This window comes from Chiloscyllium plagiosum, unplaced genomic scaffold (genome assembly GCF_037043375.1).
Source record: "Chiloscyllium plagiosum isolate Xiang-an unplaced genomic scaffold, Cpla_swu_hap1 HiC_scaffold_22, whole genome shotgun sequence".
NCBI classification, from domain to species: domain Eukaryota; kingdom Metazoa; phylum Chordata; class Chondrichthyes; order Orectolobiformes; family Hemiscylliidae; genus Chiloscyllium; species Chiloscyllium plagiosum.
Window position 1 is genome coordinate 46,600,959 of NW_028270160.1, and position 21,139 is coordinate 46,622,097.

Sequence of the window (21,139 nt, forward strand, 5' to 3'; positions counted from 1 at the left end):
TGTTCTTTGTTCTATTTCTCTGTCTGCAGATTCTGCCAGATCTACTGAGTTTCTCCAGCATTTCCTGCGTTATTTCCAGATTTCCAGCAGCTGCAGTATTTTACTTCAGTAGCTCACAAGCTGACTTTCCTACCCTTGTGATCTCCATAACAGCTGTCACAAATAACAGATGAATTGGTGTTGCAAGGCCAAACGGGACAGGGATAGAACAAAGGATGTGTCTAGAGGTGGTGTGAATGACAGGCTGATAAACATATTCAATAGAACAATAATAGAACAATAGAACAATACAGCACAGAACAGGCCCTTCGGCCCACGATGTTGTACCGAACATTTGTCCTAGCTTAAGCACCTATCCATGTACCTATCCAATTGCCGCTTAAAGGTCACCAAGATTCTGACTCTGCCACTCCCACAGGCAGCGCATTCCATGCCCCCACCACTCGCTGGGTAAAGAACCTACCCCTGACATCCCCCCTATACCTTCCACTCTTCACCTTAAATCTATGTCTCCTTGTAACACTCTGTTGTACCCAGGGAAAAAGTCTCTGACTGTCTACTCTATCTATTCCCCTGATCATCTTATAAACCTCTATCAAGTCACCCCTCATCCTTCGCCGTTCCAATGAGAAAAGGCCTAGCACCCACAACCTATCCTCGTACGACCTATTCTCCATTCCAGGCAACATCCTGGTAAATCTCCTCTGCACCCTCTCCAAAGCTTCCACATCTTTCCTAAAATGAGGCGGCCAGAACTGCACACAGTACTCCAAATATGGCCTTACAAAGGTCCTATACAGCTGCAACATCACCTCACGACTCTTGATTTCAATCCTCTGCTAATGAACGCTAATACACCATAGGCCTCCTTACAAGCTCTATCCACCTGAGTGGCAACTTTCAAAGATCTATGAACATAGACCCCAAGATCCCTCTGCTCCTCCACCTTACTAAGAACCCTACCATTAATCCTGTATTCCGCATTCTTATTTGTCCTTCCAAAATGGATAACCTCACACTTGACAGGGTTGAACTCCATCTGCCACTCCTCAGCCCAGCTCTGCATCATATCTAAGTCCCTTTGCAGCCGACAACAGCCCTCCTCACTATCCACAACTCCACCAATCTTCGTATCGTCTGCAAATTTATTGACCCACCCTTCGACTCCCTCTTCCAAGTTATTAATAAAAATTGCAAACAGCAGAGGACCCAGAACTGATCCCTGCGGAACTCCACTTGTAACTGGGCTCCAGGCTGAATATTTACCATCTACTACCACTCTCTGACTTCAACCGGCCAAACTTCCCACTATCCCATGCCTCCTGACTTTCCGCATAAGCCTACCATGGGGAACCTTATCAAATGCCTTACTAAAATCCATGTACACTACATCCACTGTTCTACCCTCATCCACATGCTTGGTCACCTCCTCAAAGAACTCAATAAGACTTGTAAGGCAAGACCTACCCCTCTCAAATCTGTGCTGGCTGTCCCTAATCAAGCAGTGTCTTTCCAGATACTCATAAATCCTATCCCTCAGTATCCTTTCCATTACTTTGCCTACCACCGAAGTAAGACTAACTGGCCTGTAATTCCCGGGGTTATCCCTATTCCCTTTTTTGAACAGGGGCACAACATTCGCCACTCTCCAGTCCCCTGGCACCACCCCCATTGACAGTGAAGACGAAAAGATCATTGCCAACGGTTCTGCAATTTCCTCTCTTGCTTCCCACATAATCCTAGGATATATCCCGTCAGGCTCAGGGGACTTGTCTATCCTCAAGTTTTTCAAAATGCCCAACACATCTTCCTTCCTAACAAGTATCTCCTCTCGCTTACCAGTCCGTTTCATACTCTCCTTTTCAACAATACGGTCCCTCTCATTTGTAAATACTGAAGAAAAGTACTCGTTCAAGACCTCTCCTATCTCTTCCGATTCAATACACATTCTCCCACTACTGTCCTTGATCGGACCTACCCTCGTTCTCGTCATTCTCATGTTTCTCACATATGCATAAAAGGCCTTGGGGTTATCCTTGATCCTACCCACCAAAGATTTTTCATGCCCTCTCTTAGCTCTCCTAATCCCTTTCTTCAGCTCCCTCCTGGCTATCCTGTATCCCTCCAACGCTCTGTCTGAACCTTGTTTCCTCAACCTTATGTAAGCCGCCTCCTTCCTCCTTACAAGACATTCAACCTCCCTCGTCAACCAAGGTTCCCTCACACGACCATCTCTTTCCTGCCTGACAGGTACATACATATCGAGGACACGTCGTATCTGTTCCATGAAAAAGTTCCACATTTCAACGACATCCTTCCCTGACAGCCTGTGCTCCCAATTTATGCACCTCAGATCCTGTCTTGCAGCATCGTATTTACCCTTCCCCCAATTGTAAAACCTGCCCTGTTGCACGCACCTATTCGCCCCACAATCAGAGAAAAAGTAAGACAATAAAAACAAAATCCTGCAAGGATAAAGAAAGCAAAGTCAGGAAGAGGTTATGGTCCAAAATATTCAAACATAACATTGAGACAAGAGGGAAAGATTGATGAATTATTGTTCCTCAAGCTTGCATATGGGCTTAGTGAAAAGCTTCAGGAGGCTGAGGCAGAGAGGTCGACATCAAAGCAAGGTGCAGGAATAAAATGACAGATGACGAGCAGCTTGGGGCCATACTTGCAGACTGAATGTAGAGGCACAGGTTGGCCTGCAGCCAAAGTAGAGATATGTAGCCAGCCAATGTGGGCATGAGTTCTGTTGAATACCACTGGAAATTAGGACCAATGCCAGGATCAGATATTGCAAATAACGAATCATCACAACTTCCTGCTCATCCAGTTGAAGTGGGCATACCAAGAATGCTTCGTAAACATGGCTCTGTTAAATTTTCCTTTTTCCTCTGTGGGCCTGTACGTTGCTTCAATAGGTTTTCATGTGCTGAAAAAAGATGTGCATCTTGCCTTTTCTTGTTCCCTGCAAATACTTTTGTTTTTCATTTTTTTGTCGGCAGCATTTCAAGTATGGATCCTGGAGCTGTTCAAATCTCCAATTTCGGGAAAAGCAGGGTGACAGCAGCATAACTGGATTACAGTGCCGAAAAATCAGGCAATGTTTATAGGCCTTCCAACTGTCTCCTCTTGTTCTGTGATCGCGTTTCCCACATAATACAGATCAGGGCTTCTAAATGAATCATCTTTCTTTGATGGAACAGCTGCAACAGTATTGCCAGATCCTTCTGAATTGTGTACTTTCCCATTCCCATGCATTGTTCTTGGGTGTGGAGCAAAGATAATAGGGTTTGCTTGTTAAAGACGAGAAGTAACATGTCGAGAAGGTGGTGCCCAGTCTTTCTGACCTTGCAGTTTCGGGGGGGGGGGGAGGAGGAGGCCTTAAGCTGCAGGATAGGCAAAGTAAACATGCAAATGCTTTGTAAATGATGGAGATAATTTCCTTGTTTCCACCCTCACAAGCAACATTTTTCATTAGTTTGCTCATGCCTGCCACTTCCTCACTGCCCACAAGCATGAGAAGTGGTATCCCGTCTTTAATTCTGCAGAACAGAGTTAACTCTGCACCTGGTTTAAAGCACACACAATTGCAATGGGGTGACCCGTGACCATTCAGCTCAGGTGTTATTGTTATGAATCGGTGAAGTGCATTTTTAGTCTTAACAACCAATAAACAATGAATACGTACATTACGGATGTTGAGGTTAGGGATAGATGTTTGAATACTCCAGGTCAAGTTGGCATAAGGAGGGAGGAAACGTTGGGTATTCTAAAAGGCGGACAAGTCCCCTGCTCTGGATGGCATCTATCCCAGGTTACTGATGGAAGTGAGAGAGGAAATAGCTTGGGCCTTAACTGATATCTTTGCAGCATCCCTGAATACAGGTGAGGTCCTGGAAGACTAGAAAATTGCTAATCTTGTCCCTTTGTTTAAGAAGGGTGGCAAGGATAATCCAGTTAATTATAGACTGGTGAGCCTGATGTCAGCGGTAGGGAAGCTGCTGGAGAACATACTGAGGGATAGATCTATGTGCATTTGGAAGAAAATGGGCTTATCAGTGATAGGGCCTGTTAAAAGATCCCTTTGACACCTTGGTCAAGCTTCAAGATGCATTAATGCCTCTGCAACACCCCATGAAAGTAGACATACTAGAAATGCTCAGTGCATCAGACAGCATCTCTCTCCGGCAGCTTTCTGAGATTAAGCCAGCCCATTTGCAACCTTGATGCCACATTTGACCCAAGGAGGGGCTGCCAACCTCATTCATGGCATCACTAAGACCACATATAGCCCTTTCTGTAACATTCCTCGACTTCATCTTACCTCAGCTCATCTACTGCTGAAGCCCTCATCCTTTGTTCCTCTAGTTTTGACTATTCCATAGTGCTCCTGTTGGTTCCTGTAGACTTTCCTTCATAAATCTTAAGTCATCCAACACACAACCCCCTTTCCTCTCTTACCCATCCTCATTGACCGACATTAGTTGTTGGCCAAGCTACTGCTTTGTTACAAAATTGACACTTCTATTTTTAGATCTGTATGGCCCCATCTCCCTTTATCTTTGTGATCGAATAAAGTCCAAAGTCCCTTTGAGATATCTGCAGTTGTCAGCTTCTGCTTTTCCAAGTTTTACCGCATCACTATTGCTGGCTGTGCTTTCAGTTGGATAGTGCTCTAATCTTCAGACTTCACTCCCTTCACCTCTCCACATCTCCTCCTTACTTTCCTCTTTGAAGACATTTTATAATCATCAGACTAAGCATCCAGCATCTGATTTAACATTTCCCATTGGCTTGGTGATGTATCATGTTTTACAATGCTACAATAAGGCACTTAATAATGCTCTTACATTCAAGGTGTGATATGAACATGTGCTAATTTTGTTTTATTGTTGGATTTCCAGCCTCTGAAATATTTTACTTTTGTCCACGTTTTTGTAATTTATTTTCCAGAAGTAAAATCATGTTCCAGTGGAGCCAGGAAGATCGGGACTGGGGCTGGATGTATCTAGGCAAAGCAGGGTCACGTTCCCCATTGTTCTTTTAATTTCCACCCACACACCATGGGCTTTACGGAAGGGAAATATTTCATAGAACATAGAAAAGAATATTGCAGCACAGTACAGGCCCTTTGGCCCGCGATGTTGTGCCGACCTGTGAAATGAATCTGATGCCCCCCTAACCTACATCATTCCATTATTATATGTGTCTAATGCCCATTCCATTTACAGCTAGTACTGTTGCAGGCAGGCCGTTCCATGCCTCTACTACTGAGTAAAGAAACTGATATCTGTCCAAAATCTATCACCCCTTAATTTAAAGCAATGCCCCCTCGTGTTAGCCTTCACTATCTGAGGACAAAGGCTCTCACTGTCAGTGAGATTTAAATAGATCCCGCAACATTCTTGGGCCAGACACTGTTGAGAATGTTCTGTTGCGTTTTGCTTGCATTCTACAATGTTTTGTTGCTATTTGCATAATTTGAAATGGAAAAACTATCTTTTCCAAGTGACCCCAGTTGCTGAGGCACCACCTTGAACTATGGCAGTCCAGTTCCTGTAGGTTGACCCATAACGCTTTTAGGCAGGGAATTCCAGGATTTTGACCCAAAGAATGGCGATATGTTTCCCGGTCATTTCAAACTTTCAACTTGAACATTAATACAAATTGTTTGTGTTGGGTGAAGGACAATATAAAGGGTTTCTTGCCAAAGTCACGAGGTCCAAGTGGGACGGTAAGAACATAGGACATAACAGCGCAGTACAGGCCCTTTGGCCCTCGATATTGTGTTGACCTGTGGAACCAATTGAAGCCTATCTATCTTACACCATTCCATTCTCATCCATATGCCTATCTAATGACCATTTAAATGCCCTTAAAGTTGGCGAGTCAACTATAGTTGCAGGCAGTATGTTCTACACCCCTTACTACTCTCTGAGTAAGGAAACTACCTCTGACATTTGTCCTATATCTATCACCCCTCAATTTAAAGCTATGTCCCCTCATGCTAGCCATCACCATCCGAGGAAAAAGGTTCTCACTGTCAACCCTATTTAACCCTCTTAGTATCTTATGTCTCAATTAAATCATCTCTCAACTTCTTCTCTCTAACAAAAACAGCCTCAGGTCCCTCAGCCTTTCCTCATAAAACCTTCCCACTATACCAGACAGCATCCTCGTAAATCTCCTCTGCACCCTTTCCAAAGCTTCCACATCCTTCCTATAATGTGGTGGCCAGAACTGTATGCCATTTTCCAAGTTCAGCTGCACCAGAGTTTTGTATAACTGCAGCATGACCTCGTGGCTCCTAAATTCAATCCCTCTACCAATAAAAGCTAAGAAACCGTATGCCTTCTTAACAACCTTATCAACCTTGGTGTCAACTTTCAGGGATCTATGTACATGGACACCGAGATCTCTCTGTTCATCTACACTACCAAGAATCTTACCATTAGCCCAGTATTCTTTATTCCTGTTGCTCTTTCCGAAGTGAATCACCTTACACTTTTCTGCATTAAAATCCATTTGTCACCTCTCAGCCAAGCCTGCAGTTTATCTACATCCCTCTGTAAGCTGCAACATCCTTCAGCACTATCCACAACTCCACTGACCTTCGTGTCAGCCGCGAGTTTACTAATCCATCCTTCTATGCCTTTATAAAAATGGCAACAGCATTGGCCCCAAAACAGATCCTTGCGGTACACCACTAGTAACTGAACTCCAGGATGAACATTTCCCATCAACCACCACCCTCTGTCTTCTTTGAACTAGCCAATTTCTGATCCAAACCGCTACATCACCCTCAATCCCATGCTTCCATGTTTTTTGTCATAGTCTACCAGGGGACACCTTATCAAATGCCTTACTGAAATCCATATACACCACGTCAACCGCTTTACCCTCATCCACCTGTTTGGTCACCATCTCAAAGAACTCAATATAGTTTGTGAGCACGACCTACCCTTCACAAAACCGTATTGACTATTCCTAATCAACTCATTCCTCTCAAGATGATAATAAATCCTGTCTCTTATAACCTTTTCCACACTTTATCCACAACTGAAATAAGGCTCACTGGGCTATAGTTACTCTCCTTCTTGAACAAGAGGACAACATTTGCTATCCTCCAGTCTTTTGGCACTAAATGACAACAAAGATCAAAGCCAAGGGCTCAGCAATCTCCTCACTGGCTTCTTAAAGAATCCTAGGCTAAATCCCATCTGGCCCAGGGGATTTATCTATTTTCACACTTTCCAGAATTGCTAACACCACCTCCTTGTGAAACTCAATCGTGTCTAGTCTAGGTTAGCATTGTTCATCCTGCACCAACCAGCAATTGTTCTCCATCCACTGCCCAGCTGATTTATACTCACGGTGCCCTCCCTGCCAACAGCTGTCACAAAATCCCTTCAAGGAGTTTAAATTTCACCTGGTCAGCCAACTTTATTTCATTCAGTGAAGGATGTGGATGAGGAAACGGAAACGTTAATGTGCCATCGTTTGATTATTCAGAGGTATTACATTTCATAACCTGACTTAAAAAGATTCAACATTCTTTTCCATTACCTTTCAAAGAAGAGAGAACCAAAGACTCATGACCTTCTGTGAGGATAAAAAAAAGGCCTCATCTCTGTTTTAAATGGCTGACCCTATATTTTTAAGCAGAGCCCCTTCCTTCTAGTTTCTCCTGGTAGAGGAAATACCCTCTTCTTATCTACTTTGTCAAGACACCTCAGGATCTTATACATTTCATTAAAGTTGCCATGGGAACCTGGGTTCCCAGGCAATATTTGGGTCCCTGGATTGCTAACCCAGTGACAATATTGCCAGGTCATTCCTCTCCCAATAATCAAGATGGAAATAGCACAGAAAAGGGTCTGTGCTTATGGAAGCTGATTAAAGTGTCAGACAACTCTCCACCCCAAACATTTCTAAGTGGAAAGCAGATCAAAGAGGATTTTTCTGCATGCAATTAAATTACAAATGTAATGTTTATTCCTTTTCCTGTTCTGCAGATTGAATCTGACATGCATTACAAAGCAATTATATTGTCGTATCAATAGCTCAAGAAACATCATTCCCCTTGCATTACAATTGAATGTGTCTACTGTTTCAGCAGCAATTTATTGTTTTGGAAATGCTTTTGTATTTGAGCCCCGATTTGCAATTCAATCTCTCTACTACTTCTGACAAAATTAATATGGGCTATTTTGTTGCTGCATAATATTGCCTGTTTCTTTCCACAGTAATCTCAAAAATACATTAGATCTCTAATCTCAAGCTACCATTTGTGTGGTTATATTGATTTTAGTTTATAATGGAAAGAACATGTAAAAGTGCATTGCCATTATTTTCTGTTGCATTTAATAGGTTTCCTATTGCCTGTGTCCTCAATGCAAATGTTCAAGTTCTTAAAAATTTCAAATGTCTTCATTTTTTTTCAGTTGCGAAGGCACCACCTTGAACCACTGCATGTGCTGTAGGTTGACCCATAATGCTTTTAGGCAGGGAATTCCGTGAATTTTGACCCAGAGAACGACAATATATTTCCTGGTCAGGATGGTGAGTGGCTTGGAGGGGAACTTGCAGTTTGTGGTGTTCCCATGTATCTGCTGCCCTTGCCCTTCTAGATGGCTATGGTTGTAGATTTGGAAGGTGATGTCTAAGGAGCCTTGGTGAATTTCTGCAGTGCATCCTGTTGATAGTACACACTGCTGCTACTGAGTGTCAGTGGTGGAGGGAGTGAATGGTTGTGAGTTGGTGCTGATCAAGTGGGAGTGGGCTGCTTTGTCCTGCATGGTGTCAAACTGATTGTTGGAGCAAGCAAATAGGGGAGTATGCCATCACAATCCTAATGCAAGCCTTGTAGATGGTGAACAGGCTTTGGGGAGACAGAAGATGAGTTACTCACTGCAGAATTCCTAGTCTCTGATCTGCTCTTGTATCTACAGTATTAATATGGCAAGTCCAGATGAGTTTCTGGTCATTGGTAACAGTCCGGAAGATGATAGTAGGAGGTTCAGTGATGGTAATACCATTGAATATCAAATGGTGATAATTCAACAATCTCTTGATAGAATTGGTCATTAATTGGCACTTAGGTAAATGTTACTTGCCATTTTTCAGCCCAAGTCTGGATAACGTCCAGATCTTGTTGCATTTGGAGATGATCAGCTTCAGTACCTGAGGAGTCGCGAATGGTTCTGAACATTGTGCACTCATCACGAACATCCCCACTTCTGATCTTATGATGGATGGCAGGTCATTGATGAAGCAGCTGAAGATCATTGAGTCTAGGACACTACCCTGAGGAACTGCTGCAGAGATGTCCTGGAGCTGAAATGACTGACTTCCAATAACCACAACTATCTTCCTATGTGTCAAATGTGACTCCAACCAGCGGATGTTTTTCTGTCTGACTCCCATCGACAGTAATTTTGCCCAAGCTCCTTGATCCCACATGTGGTCAAATGTGACAATTATGTCAGCCTTGATGTCAAGGGCAGTCCCTCACCTCAAATGCAATGCGATAGTCATTATTTCGTGTTTGTGCCAAACCGTGTTAATGACAGATTTGCATCGTCTATTTTTATTATTGTAGATGTTAACCTATTCATGTTTCATCTTGATAAGAGCATTTAGCATCTCATTGTTCAGGCATCAATGTTAGTACAATTGAGCCATTTCCCTGTCATAGCATATTGGAATTGCACAAATCAGTGTGTTTTATGATTTGGAGATGCCGGTGTTGGACTGGGGTGTTTGTGTGTTTTATACAATTGATAAATATGGGTTTCATGCCATGCTATTCTCTCTTTGTGTTGACCAGTGCTTAGGAATTGATGAGAATTCATTGTTGCCATTTAAAAACACACATGAGTGCCACAGTATTTCATCTCTTGCAATATATTGTATAATATTTCTCTCAGCATTTACACTATGGTGAATAAAAGTCAATTCAAGTTCATATTTTTAGCTGAGTAACATAAAATTATCTGCATCAAGGTTTCAAATGATTCTACTAAGTTTGGTAGTCAGGAGATGTGCAGTTATTGCTGCTGCAAAACTTTTCTCATCACGACACAGCTATCTCATTCGCTTGTGTTCAGATTGTGTTCATGGCTAGAGATGTTACAACGGGTTGTGATGGCTCTAGAGATAGTAAGGACTTAGATGCTGGAAGTCAGAGTCGATAAAATGTGGAGGTGGAATGGCCCAGCAGGTCAGACAGCATTGGACGAGCAGGAAAGTCAGCGTTCTGGGTCAGGACCCTTCATCAGGACTGTTTTCAACCCAAGTCATTCTGCTGTCATAATCCACTTTGTAAAGCTAAAATACTGTTGTAAGCAGCTCAAGATTCACATGATAAGGAAGCTGCATGGCTCATTCTAAATTACCTGTTCAATAAGAAATACCTGGTGTTTACGTATCACACTGTGCAACTGGCTTTTGTTTCCACAAATAGATTCCATTTCTTCTTCTGGAAAGAGATTCCTTTGAGCTTCAGTCCTGATTTTACATTAGCTATTCTGAATCACAAGTCTAGAATATAAGAAATAAGATCAAGAAGACTAGACAGCCCTTCGAGCCTGAACTGCCATTTATAAGACTGATTGTCTACGTTAACTCCCCAGTTTCCCAACTTGTCCCCCTCCCTCAATTCCCTATAAGAAATACCATTTACATTCCAATTGAAAGATCTCCAGTTTTCCAATCCACCCTCAGTCCTCAAATGATGGAGGTCTATTTCATGGTTCTTTTCTTCCCAAATGTTCAACTTTATTGTTTATTTTGTGCCTTCATAACCAAAATAGGAAACTGTATCTGAGACATGGTTCCCAGCTTTCATTCCAGAGTTTGAGTATGAAGAGGTGGGAGAAGTCCTGGCTCCAAGAATCCGACCATTAAAAACAGCCACCTACACGCCTGATGTTCAGGGCAGGATGGATGGGGAATTGGGCTGGGAAAGTCAAAAAGAGCCAAAGAGGCTCTGCTTCCCAAGATGGGCTGGGCAGAATAAAGCATAAAGCTCCTCTCCTGCTCATGTTCACTCATCCCCACATGCTTTGCTTCCATGCCAATTTCTACCCCAATACCTTTCCCCAGATCTCTCAATACCCCTATACTATTCCCCCATAACCCTTTAAAACCCAAGCAACTCTGTGCCCTTGTACCCATTCCCCACTACCCTTCATAGCCCCTATACCATCCTATGACAATCCAGCCATTCCCAAATGTCCCTCATTCTCCCTTATGTCTCGAAGCATTCTCTTGGCTCTTTATAGTCTGATACCAACTCATGCCCCTACTCACCACTCTTTGCCCTTCCCTCGTTTTGCCAACTTATCTAGTATACACCATGAGCAAACCTCTGGAAGCATGCTGACCGTGTCCTTTGGGGGTGGGGGTGGAGAAAACTCTCATTGGTCACAAGAGTCTATGCATTGAAAGTCCTTTAATATATAAAAACAAACATTTCATTTATGTGCTTCAGCCTTAGCTATGCCATCCCTTATGTCAACAAACACTTTCATCCAATAAACAGTGGAACTGTCCATCAAAATGCATGTTTAATAGGCACCCTATTACAAAGGTAGTCTAGGAAATCAGTCATGCGGCCACATCCTATCGAAGGTTTGTGTGAACAAGCACTGAACTAGCAGTTCTTTAGAAACTCCACACATTTTTTTTTCCTTTGGACAGTTCCTTGACAATTTGGCAGTCTCAAAGGGTTACGAACCTTCTAAGCATGAGCATGCTCTTTCAAAATTCCTAAGGATGGCTTACCTACTGCAAAGAGATACCTTACCTCTTCTAAAGGGGAGAAACTTTAGAACATTCCTCCCCTCACATCCCTTCACTGCTGTTTAACCCCCATGACTTCCCATGCCACATTCATGAGAACCAAAGCATCCTAATAACCTCTGCCTATCCCCCATTGCCCCTCTTGGCAACTTGGTGCCTACTTTTGCCCATTTCCCTTTGACCGACTGTGCCATTTCATCAAGTATCCACAAGTGCTCATGCACACAGCAAAAATATGGTTCTATTGCTTAATGTTCGGTATTAGCATATACTATGCAAAACACACATTTATAAAACCATATTTTGACTCGTTGACAATCATTAATGCAGTGATACTTCTAGATGGCTTTTGACAGGTCTTGAGTGGTTGAACTGTTTCATATGGGTGTATGAACCTTTTGCACAGTTTTCTCCACAGATCATAGTTCCAAAGGACATCTGACCCCCACCAAGGATTCCTGACTCCACCTCCACACTATTTGGTACCTGCCTTCCCTACCCCAAAGGATCCTGACCAATAGCTTCATGCTGGCCCAGGACTATATCTACACAGAGCCTCATTTCTCCAAAGAGAAACCCTGGCTAGCCTGAAAAGGTGCACTGAGAACACACCTGGTCTCATCTCCACTGTGACTTGAAAACCCGCAAGTGGAGTGGAGGCAGCTGCCACTGGGTATTATGTATGTATGAAGTAAGAACCAGCCTCAAATCCTAGCCCCCGAAAATATGAGCGGTTGGATTTACGAGCTGGACTTCAGTCTGCAACAGTTTCTGGCATTCTGTGTTGCAAAGGAGATGCTGGTGTACCAAAAATTAGGCTCTTGGTCTATACAGCTTCAGTTAGGTCCTTTGACAATCACCTATTGATTTAATCATGTATTTAGGTTTCATATTTACTTTATTGATGGCTGCATTGCATGAGATGACTAAATGTACCATCATTACCATCAGTCAGCTATCCTCACTGCAGCATTGCTTTCAGGCTGCTGACTCATTGGGGATGAAGGTGGCACGGTGGCTCACAGCACAAGGGACCCAGGTTCAATTCCAGCTCGGGCAACTGTCTGTGTGGAGTTTACACATTCTCCCCGTGTCTGTGTGGGTTTCCTCTGGGCACTCTGGTTTCCTCCCACAGTCCAAAGATGTGCAGGTCAGCTGAATTGGTAATGCGAAATTGCCCATAGTGTTAAGTGCATTAGTTAGAGGGAAATGGGTCTGGGTGGGTTACTCTTCGGAGGGTTGGTGTGGATTGGTTGAGCAGAAGGGTCTGTTTCCGCACTGTAGGGAATCTAATCAAACAGGTCAAACTCACGTGAGAGCATTCTCCTCTTGGTGACATTACCTTGGTTGAGGGTCTCAGTCCTATCTTCCAGGCGTACCTTCATCCCCATCGAGTCAATTGCTATTTTTGGAAGTGACCAGGGTCACTCGACTGCTGTGAGGCATTCTATATTGACCAGAGTTACAGTCATCTCCTCTTGTTACTGTAGTAGGGTTGAATAGCTGACCTGACTGTAATTGATGCAGCTTCATTCTTGTCAGCCTGAAATTTACTTATTCAATTTAAAGGGAAAAAACCCGAGAGCTGTTAAGTTCTGAATCCATTAACACTCCTGGATTCCAATTTCCTTGTTAAACGTTTGTCTGAGGAGATTGCTCATTTTTAATCCAATGTTTGTATTAACTTCATGTATCATTAGCCCCCACCATTTGCAGATATCAACTGACAGCAGATAAAAGATTTACGGCTGCTTCTTGATTAAAGCTGTATTTATGCCTAAGTGTTTCCCTCACCCACTACCACTACTTCACCACCCCTCCCCCACCCCACCAACCATTCCATGTTTTTATTTTCTGTGAACTTGACCACTCTGCATTGAATTGAGTTCCATCCAATTTATATAAATTAGAAACTGAGTGTGGTATTCAAATACTGTTTGTCTGATATTTTACTTAGTACTCCATACACATGTATTACCCTGATTGCACTTAGAGTACTTTAATTCCTAAAGTAAGTGTTTTTCTCATCAAATTGGCTTTCATCAGTGAACAACATATTGCTGCCTAATTATTTTCATTTTTATGTCTAGTCTACGCTTTCTGTCCTATCTATATTATCCTTGCTCATGACTATAGCTTTCCATTTCGATGTTCACTGTAACAGTAAATGCTACCACAACAGGGAACATGTTTGCTTCTTCTGAGTGCTGTCACAAATGAGCTGTCTGCAATTGACCTGACCTTTCTAACAGTTGGTATGGATGACAGGCCAGCTGACTGAGAGTGTCGCCTCACTGCTTTGAACAGTAATTAGCACTGCAGACTGTACAGAACAAAGACGCCTACCTTCCAGAATAGAGCTTTCAATTTATAGTGAATGCAGCAGGAGTTAATGATGAGAGAACATCAGTTTAGATTTGCCACTATGATAGGAGAAAACTTATGTTCACAGAGTTGTTAGAGCATGTCATGTAGAGATTAGTCATTTAGAAGCAGATGACTTTGATGTGAAACTGAAGAGGAGTAGAATTCCTTTTGGATTGCATTAACAAAGAGCTAGTACAAACATCATTTGGGCTGAATGGACTCCTCCAGTGCTCTAAATCATGATAATTCTATGGAGGTTTCCATACCATAGTGTTTCGTTGAATTGATTAACCGAACTCAAAAGTTTTACCACTTTACAGTGATGAAGCCATGATTGACATTAATCTCTGTCAGATGCCAAACCACATGAACAATCTGAGTTAACGAAGACATTTTTCAGAACCGCGAACATATCAAATCCAATCAAATGAACTTACAATCATACTGCCATTTGATATTCTCAAAATAACTGCAAATTATACAAAACAGAACCTGGCATCTCAGAACAGATTATTTCAGTGACTGACTTTGACTTTGAAATAATATGGAGTGTCTTTTTGCCCTGATGATTAGTGGGATCACAAAAGGATTAAATCATACAAATGTGTTCACAATTGTTTTTGACTTGATTCATAAGATGTAGGAAGAAGGCCTGCATTCATTGCCCTAATTGTCCTTTAAGGTAGAGTTGAGCAACTTACTTCAATACAACTGAAGGAGGTTTGCAGGCCATTCCAAGGGAAAATATAGTCAACCACATCTAGGTCTGGAGTTGCACATGGGCCAGACCTGGGTAAGAATGGTAAATACAGTACCCTAAAGGATATTAATGAACCTAATGGGTTTTCAAGGCAATCACCTTCACTGCCAAATTACTGATCCTAACATTAGGATCTAATTTAGTAAACTGAAATCAAATTCTTCAGCTACTATGGTGAAATTTAACTCTTTCCCAGATTAATTGTCCATGTCTATGGTAACATAACAACTCTGCTATCGTACCCCTGCAAGAATATTTTCATTTCAGATTCTTTACATTAAATTCATAAGGTGGTGCTTTACAAATATTGCCATATTTGGATTGTTTTGAAGTAACTTGAAGGTTTGATGGATCTTTGCACATGGGATGAGAGTAGTTAAATTGTATCAACTGTACAGTCTGCGTGTTTGGAAGTGTTTTCATATTACATTCTGTTTTAAAATACACTGTTCGATATAATCGAACTGTAAGTAATCTAATCTAATTGTGGGCGGCACGGTGGCACAGTGGTTAGCACTGCTGCCTCACAGCGCCAGAGACCCGGGTTCATTTCCCGCCTCAGGCGACTGACTGTGTGGAGTTTGCACATTCTCCCCCTGTCTGCGTGGGTTTCCTCCGGGTGCTCCGGTTTCCTCCCACAGTCCAAAGATGTGCAGGTCAGGTGAATTGGCTATGCTAAATTGCCCGTAGTGTTAGGTAAGGGGTAGATGTAGGAGTATGGGTGGGTTGCGCTTCGGCGGGGCAGTGTGGACTTGTTGGGCCGAAGGGCCTGTTTCCACACTATAAGTAATCTAATCTAATCTAATAATGATATGAAAGGTTGTAAACTATTCTCATTTGAATTTTGCTGATATTCAGCATTTATGTTTGAGATTGAAAAGTGTCTCACTAAAATGCAGGCACTTTGTATTCTGTATATTTTAATGAGATGATGAGCTCATGGTAAACTGTCTTTGTTTTCTAGAGCGCCAACTCTGTATAACAATGGCTGGCACGAGCACTCTGCCATCCAATGTGGCTGGCATCAGCAAGGAACTGGCAGACCTTCGTCACCTGATTCAATTCCCTGAAGAGATTGCCAGTATTCTGACCGAGCAAGAGCAGGAACTCTATCGCAAGGTCTTACCACTTGACTACCTCTGCTTTCTGACCAGGGATTTAGCGAATCCAAGTTGTTCTAATAGGTCATCCCCACTCAAGACCTCCACGTCAGCACCCACTCTCAGCGATGCAAATGGGAATCACAATGCAATTGAAGATCTTGTGTCAAGATTTAATGAGGTAAGTTGATGCTTAGCTTTTACCTCAACATGGATTTCATTTTATTTAACTGGCTGAAGCTGGTGGCTTTCTAATTCACATGTGGGATGTGGGTATCATTGGCTGGCCAGTGTTTATTGCCCATTCCCAGTTGCTCTTGAAAAGGTGGTGTTGAGCTGCCTTCTTGACCCGCTTCAGTCCATGTGCTGTGGAGGAGAACTTGAAGGTGGTGTATTCCCATATATCTGCTGTCCTTGTCCTTCTAGATAGTAATGGGGTTTGGAAGATGCTAACAAAGAAACTTTGATGCTGTTGAAAGTTTGAGCAGTTGAAGTCATGAACCTAGAGTATCTTTAGAGCTGATATCATTCTATCTCCATTGTCATGAGTTTGTTTATAGAATCATAGAATAGAATCCCCACGGTTTTGAAGCAGACTATTCAGCCCATCGAGTCCACACCGACTCTCTGAAGAGCATCTCACCCAGACCCATCCCCAATACCACATCCCTGTTACCCTGTATTTCCCAAGGCTGATCTACTTAGCCAGCACATCCCTGGACATTGTGGGCAATTCAGCATGGCCAATCCAGCTAAACTGCACATCTTTGGATTGTGGGAGGAAACCGGAGCACCTGGAGGAAACCCACACAGGCATGGGAGGATGTACAAACTCCACACAGATGGTTGCCTGAGGCTGGAATTGAACCTGGCTCTGTGAGGCTCAGCCACCCAGTGTTGGAGCTTATGTTGACCCTGGTAAATAGGATTTGTACTGTGCCCCCAGCAAAATAATGGTAATTAAACTGTAAGGAAATTCCAAGTCATGGCATATTTTGTGATACCTATTTTATCTCAAAACACTTAAAAATGAGGAATTAAAGAAACTAACATTGTTTGCATATGTGAAACATGTACAGTCCATAAATGCCGAGATGCATAAGGATGGCTGAGTGTTCTCGGTTATTGTCCTTGATTAGTTTACAAATTCTCAGCCTTTCACCTAATCATTTTACTGGCGCCCCTCAGTGTTCCTCATCAGATGGCTGTCATGTGCAGGTGTCATGCATTCCTTGGCCATAAAGGGAAGGCATAAAGGCATTCACAGTAAGACCTGCAGATGTGGACAAATAGAGTAGTAAAGAGTAACATAGCACAAGTTTAAAATGTTCATGTGTCAAATTGGCCTTCATTAGAAAAGAAAAAATGTTTGAGAGGTAAAATGTGCTTGCGTGATTTGCTATTGTGCATTTTGCACTACTCCTGAGGACATGGGTCTTTTCATTGTATTCATGTTACTGTACTTGGTTACTGATGATGTTTGTTTGGAAATGATGTACCCAGGGGATTGAGAGAATGGCATGACAATAATGTTTTATTAAGGTATGCATTGGCATCTTCCAGCTGTACTCCACTGTGTGAAACACTATGTACTGTCATACTTCATTTACTGCTTTCCTGAGTCAACAGTGATGAACAGCAAATGTCCACAACTCCAATTGCAATTGTTTCCCAACTGAGGTCTCAAAATAAAAATAGGTAGCAATTTATTTTTATAAGCTAATACAATGGAGGGGAAAAAATATAGAAGGACGGTTTAATTAGAAGGAAAGGCATAAAGAGAAGCTAATGGGAAAGCCAAGGTGCTTTGATTATTTCAATTTTTCATTTGATTTCCCTAAAATTTTCCTTGATGCCATTTATTTTTCCAGTTTACCTTTCACATTCTGGGTGGTTGTCATTTCTGCAATTTGGGTCATGGGGTATTTTTTAAAGTATAGTTTGACTGTATTGTTTCTAGAATTGGCTCTTTTCTTTAGTGTTGCTTTATTTTTTTCTGTACTCAGTCACTAACATTTTGGGGCACTATCCGATAGGAAAATCTAAGGTACGTTGGTAGTCATGCTACTGACTGTGTGGCTTGCTTTAATGTCTCATGAAAGTACCATTGGTGGATGAGCTCTTCTCGATATTTTGTGTTTAATTGGTGGTATTGAGGTTGAAAATAACAACAGACAGGAATTCACATGAGGCAAATTGGTAAATAAACTGCTTTTGGTTTACTACACCCTGTAATATTTCTAATTACTAGTTCTAATGATCTGTAGTCGTTGGAAGGAAAATTGAGTATTTTCTCCCAGAATTTCTTTTATGTTGTACCCTAATAGTAACAATTGTGCAGCATGTTTGGTTTTGTTTGCGGTCTATAGCATAATTTTAGCTTTTGGATAATGTTAACAACAACAAGTTGCATACTTTTGAGTCAAAATGCACATATCTTATTTTTGGTTTTGTTTGAAGTGGTGAGGTATGTATAAAATGGTTGACAATATCCTGAGAAACTGAAATGGTCAAATTGGTCACATAATTTGTTTTAACTTACAGTGAAACTTCAAAAATCCTTTGACTCCCATCAGTTTTGTATGTTTTGCAATATAGTTTTCTATGACAGCAAAAGATGAATCTTATCAGAGAAAAAGCTACTTAAATTGATTATAGGAGGTGGGAGGTCATGTTGCAGCAGTACAGGACACTGCTTGGGCCACTTTGGAATTCTGCGTGCAATTCTGGTCTCCCTGCTATAGGCAGGCTATTGTTAAACTTGAAAGGGTTCAGAAAAGATTTAGGGTTGGACAGTTTGAACTATAGGGAAAGGATGAAAAGGCTGGGGCTATTTTCCCTGAAATGTCAGAGACTGAGGTGTGACCTTAAAGAAGTTTATAAAATCATGAGGGACATGGATCGGGTAAATAGACAAGGCTACAGGGCATAGGTTTAGGGTGAGAGGAAAAGGATTTAAAAGAGACCGAAGGGGAAACTTTTTCATGCAGAGGGTAGTGTATATATGGAATGCGCTGCTAGAGGAAATGGTGGAGGTGGGCACAATTACAACATTTAAAAGGTATCTAGATGGATATATGAATAAGAAGGTTTTAGAGGGATATGAACCAAATGGGACTACGTTTACCTGGGGCAGCACAGTGGCTCACTGGTTAGCACTGCTGCCTCACAGCACCAGGAACCTGTGTTTGATTCCAGTCTCTGGCGACTGTCGGTGTGGAGTTTGCAAGTATTCTGTGTGGGTTTCCTCTGGGTGCTCCGGTTTCCTCCCACAGTTCAAAGATATGCAGGTTAGGTGAGTTAGCCATGGCAGATTGCCAGTAGTCTTCACGGCAGTGTAGGTTAGGTGCATTAGTCAGGGGAAAGATAAAGTAATAGGGTAGAGGAATGGGTCTGGATACTCTTCAGATGATCAGTGTGGACTTGTTGGGCCAAATAATGTATTTCCACACAGTAGGATTCTATGATTCTTTAAACATATCTGGTCAGCATGGGCGAGTTGGATTAAAAGGTCTGTTTCCGTGCTGTACTTCTCTCCATCTCTATGATTCAATTAAATATCAGGCATAGCTTTATTGCTGTAATATGACACCCAAATACAATTTCATGAATACTTTCATGTCAAATTCTGCTTCAACTTTTTAGATTACTTACAGTGTGGAAACAGGCTCTTCGGCCCAACAAGTCCATACTGACCCGCCGAAGCGCACCCACCCATACCCATTCCCCTACATCTAACACTATGGGCAATTTAGCGTGGCCAATTCACCTAACCTGCACATTTTTGGACTGTGGGAGGAAATCGGAGCACCCGGAGGAAACCCACGCAGACACTGGGAGAATGTGCAAACTCCACACAGTCAGTCGCCCGAGGCTGGAATTGAACCCAGCTCTCTGGCGCTGTGAGGCAGCAGTGCTAACCACTGTGCCACCGTGCCACCCACGGTGTATTCTCTCTTAACTCTTAACTTATTAGTACCTTATCATAATAAAAACAGGAGCCCTGGTTTGAACTTAAATCTACCCTCCTGCCAGGAATAGGTGAGAATGAGTTCTGGTCTGATGCCTGTCTGAGACTTCATCGGAAAGTCTCTTTATTGAAGACAATGACGTGGAAAATTGAATGGTGTATAAAAGGAACCTTTGACCTAGACCTGTTACTTTTTTGTTTTCATCCATCACTGTCCTTCTGATAGGTGGTAGCGCTTTTCTTTTATTAAGCAGGTTTATTTTATTGGTTGAAATCTGGCCCAAAGTTAGACTGTGATCAGGTCATTCTTTGATGCCCGCAACGTAATGCATGAGAATGTTTGGCCCTTTGACAAAGTTTGAAAAGCAAAATCCTCTGTTTTTCTGGAAGGATTAAAATTTCCTGTTATGTGACATTAGGTCACTCTTGTTATAAACCCTGAATGACCGCACTCATTTAGGGGTCACTGTGACCCAAACTCTATGATTTCATCAGTAAGTAATGTCCAAAAATAATTAAGGTTAATTTATCTGAATGGCAGGACTAGTCACATTGTTATGTGCCCATGGTTTTCATGTTTTTTTCTTCTAAGTTTTATAAGATTTAACTTTTATTATAGTGTGACAAAATTGGTAATATATATCGATATGATATGATGTCATCTTGCTCCATCAGGGGTCAATACAGGGTGATTGTATCACAAACTCTTTGTCTAGCCTCCCATCACTGTTATCATTGTGAAGGCACTCTAGGTTTGTTCACATCTCCCTCCCCTATCTTCAATCCTTTACCGCACAGCCAGTATGTGAAATTAGTTTTTAATAGCTCCCTTAACACATTTGCACAACTCGATATCCTGAATTTGATTTCATCACATGGGCAGCTTAAAACTCAAAATGCAATACACTGTTCACCTTTCTCCCGTTGTTAAAATGGAGTCAGAACCCTTTAAACAAATGAAATTAATCAGCACCACCAAGAAGCTGTCAAAGGGTACTTTCTGTTCTCTGAAGAAATTCACAGTTAACATCTGTTTAGTCTCCACTGTTATCCTAGATAATTACAGGCTGGAAGTAAATGTATATAACTGTTCCCTCCGCTTACCAGCATGTCTTCATGGCCAGTTTT

At 42.1% G+C, this 21,139-nt stretch overlaps 1 protein-coding gene across 9 annotated transcripts in view; it reads left to right on the top strand.

Moving 5' to 3' along the window:
- plce1 (phospholipase C, epsilon 1) overlaps positions 1 to 21,139 on the top strand; it is a 388,600-nt gene that overhangs the window by 243,758 nt on the left and 123,703 nt on the right. For all 9 annotated transcript variants that reach the window (XM_087999009.1, XM_087999015.1, XM_087999013.1 and 6 more), the window contains one exon: positions 15,906 to 16,222. In XM_087999009.1, coding sequence (XP_087855135.1) covers positions 15,906 to 16,222 — 317 coding nt within the window. The remainder of the gene's footprint in view (positions 1 to 15,905; positions 16,223 to 21,139) is intronic.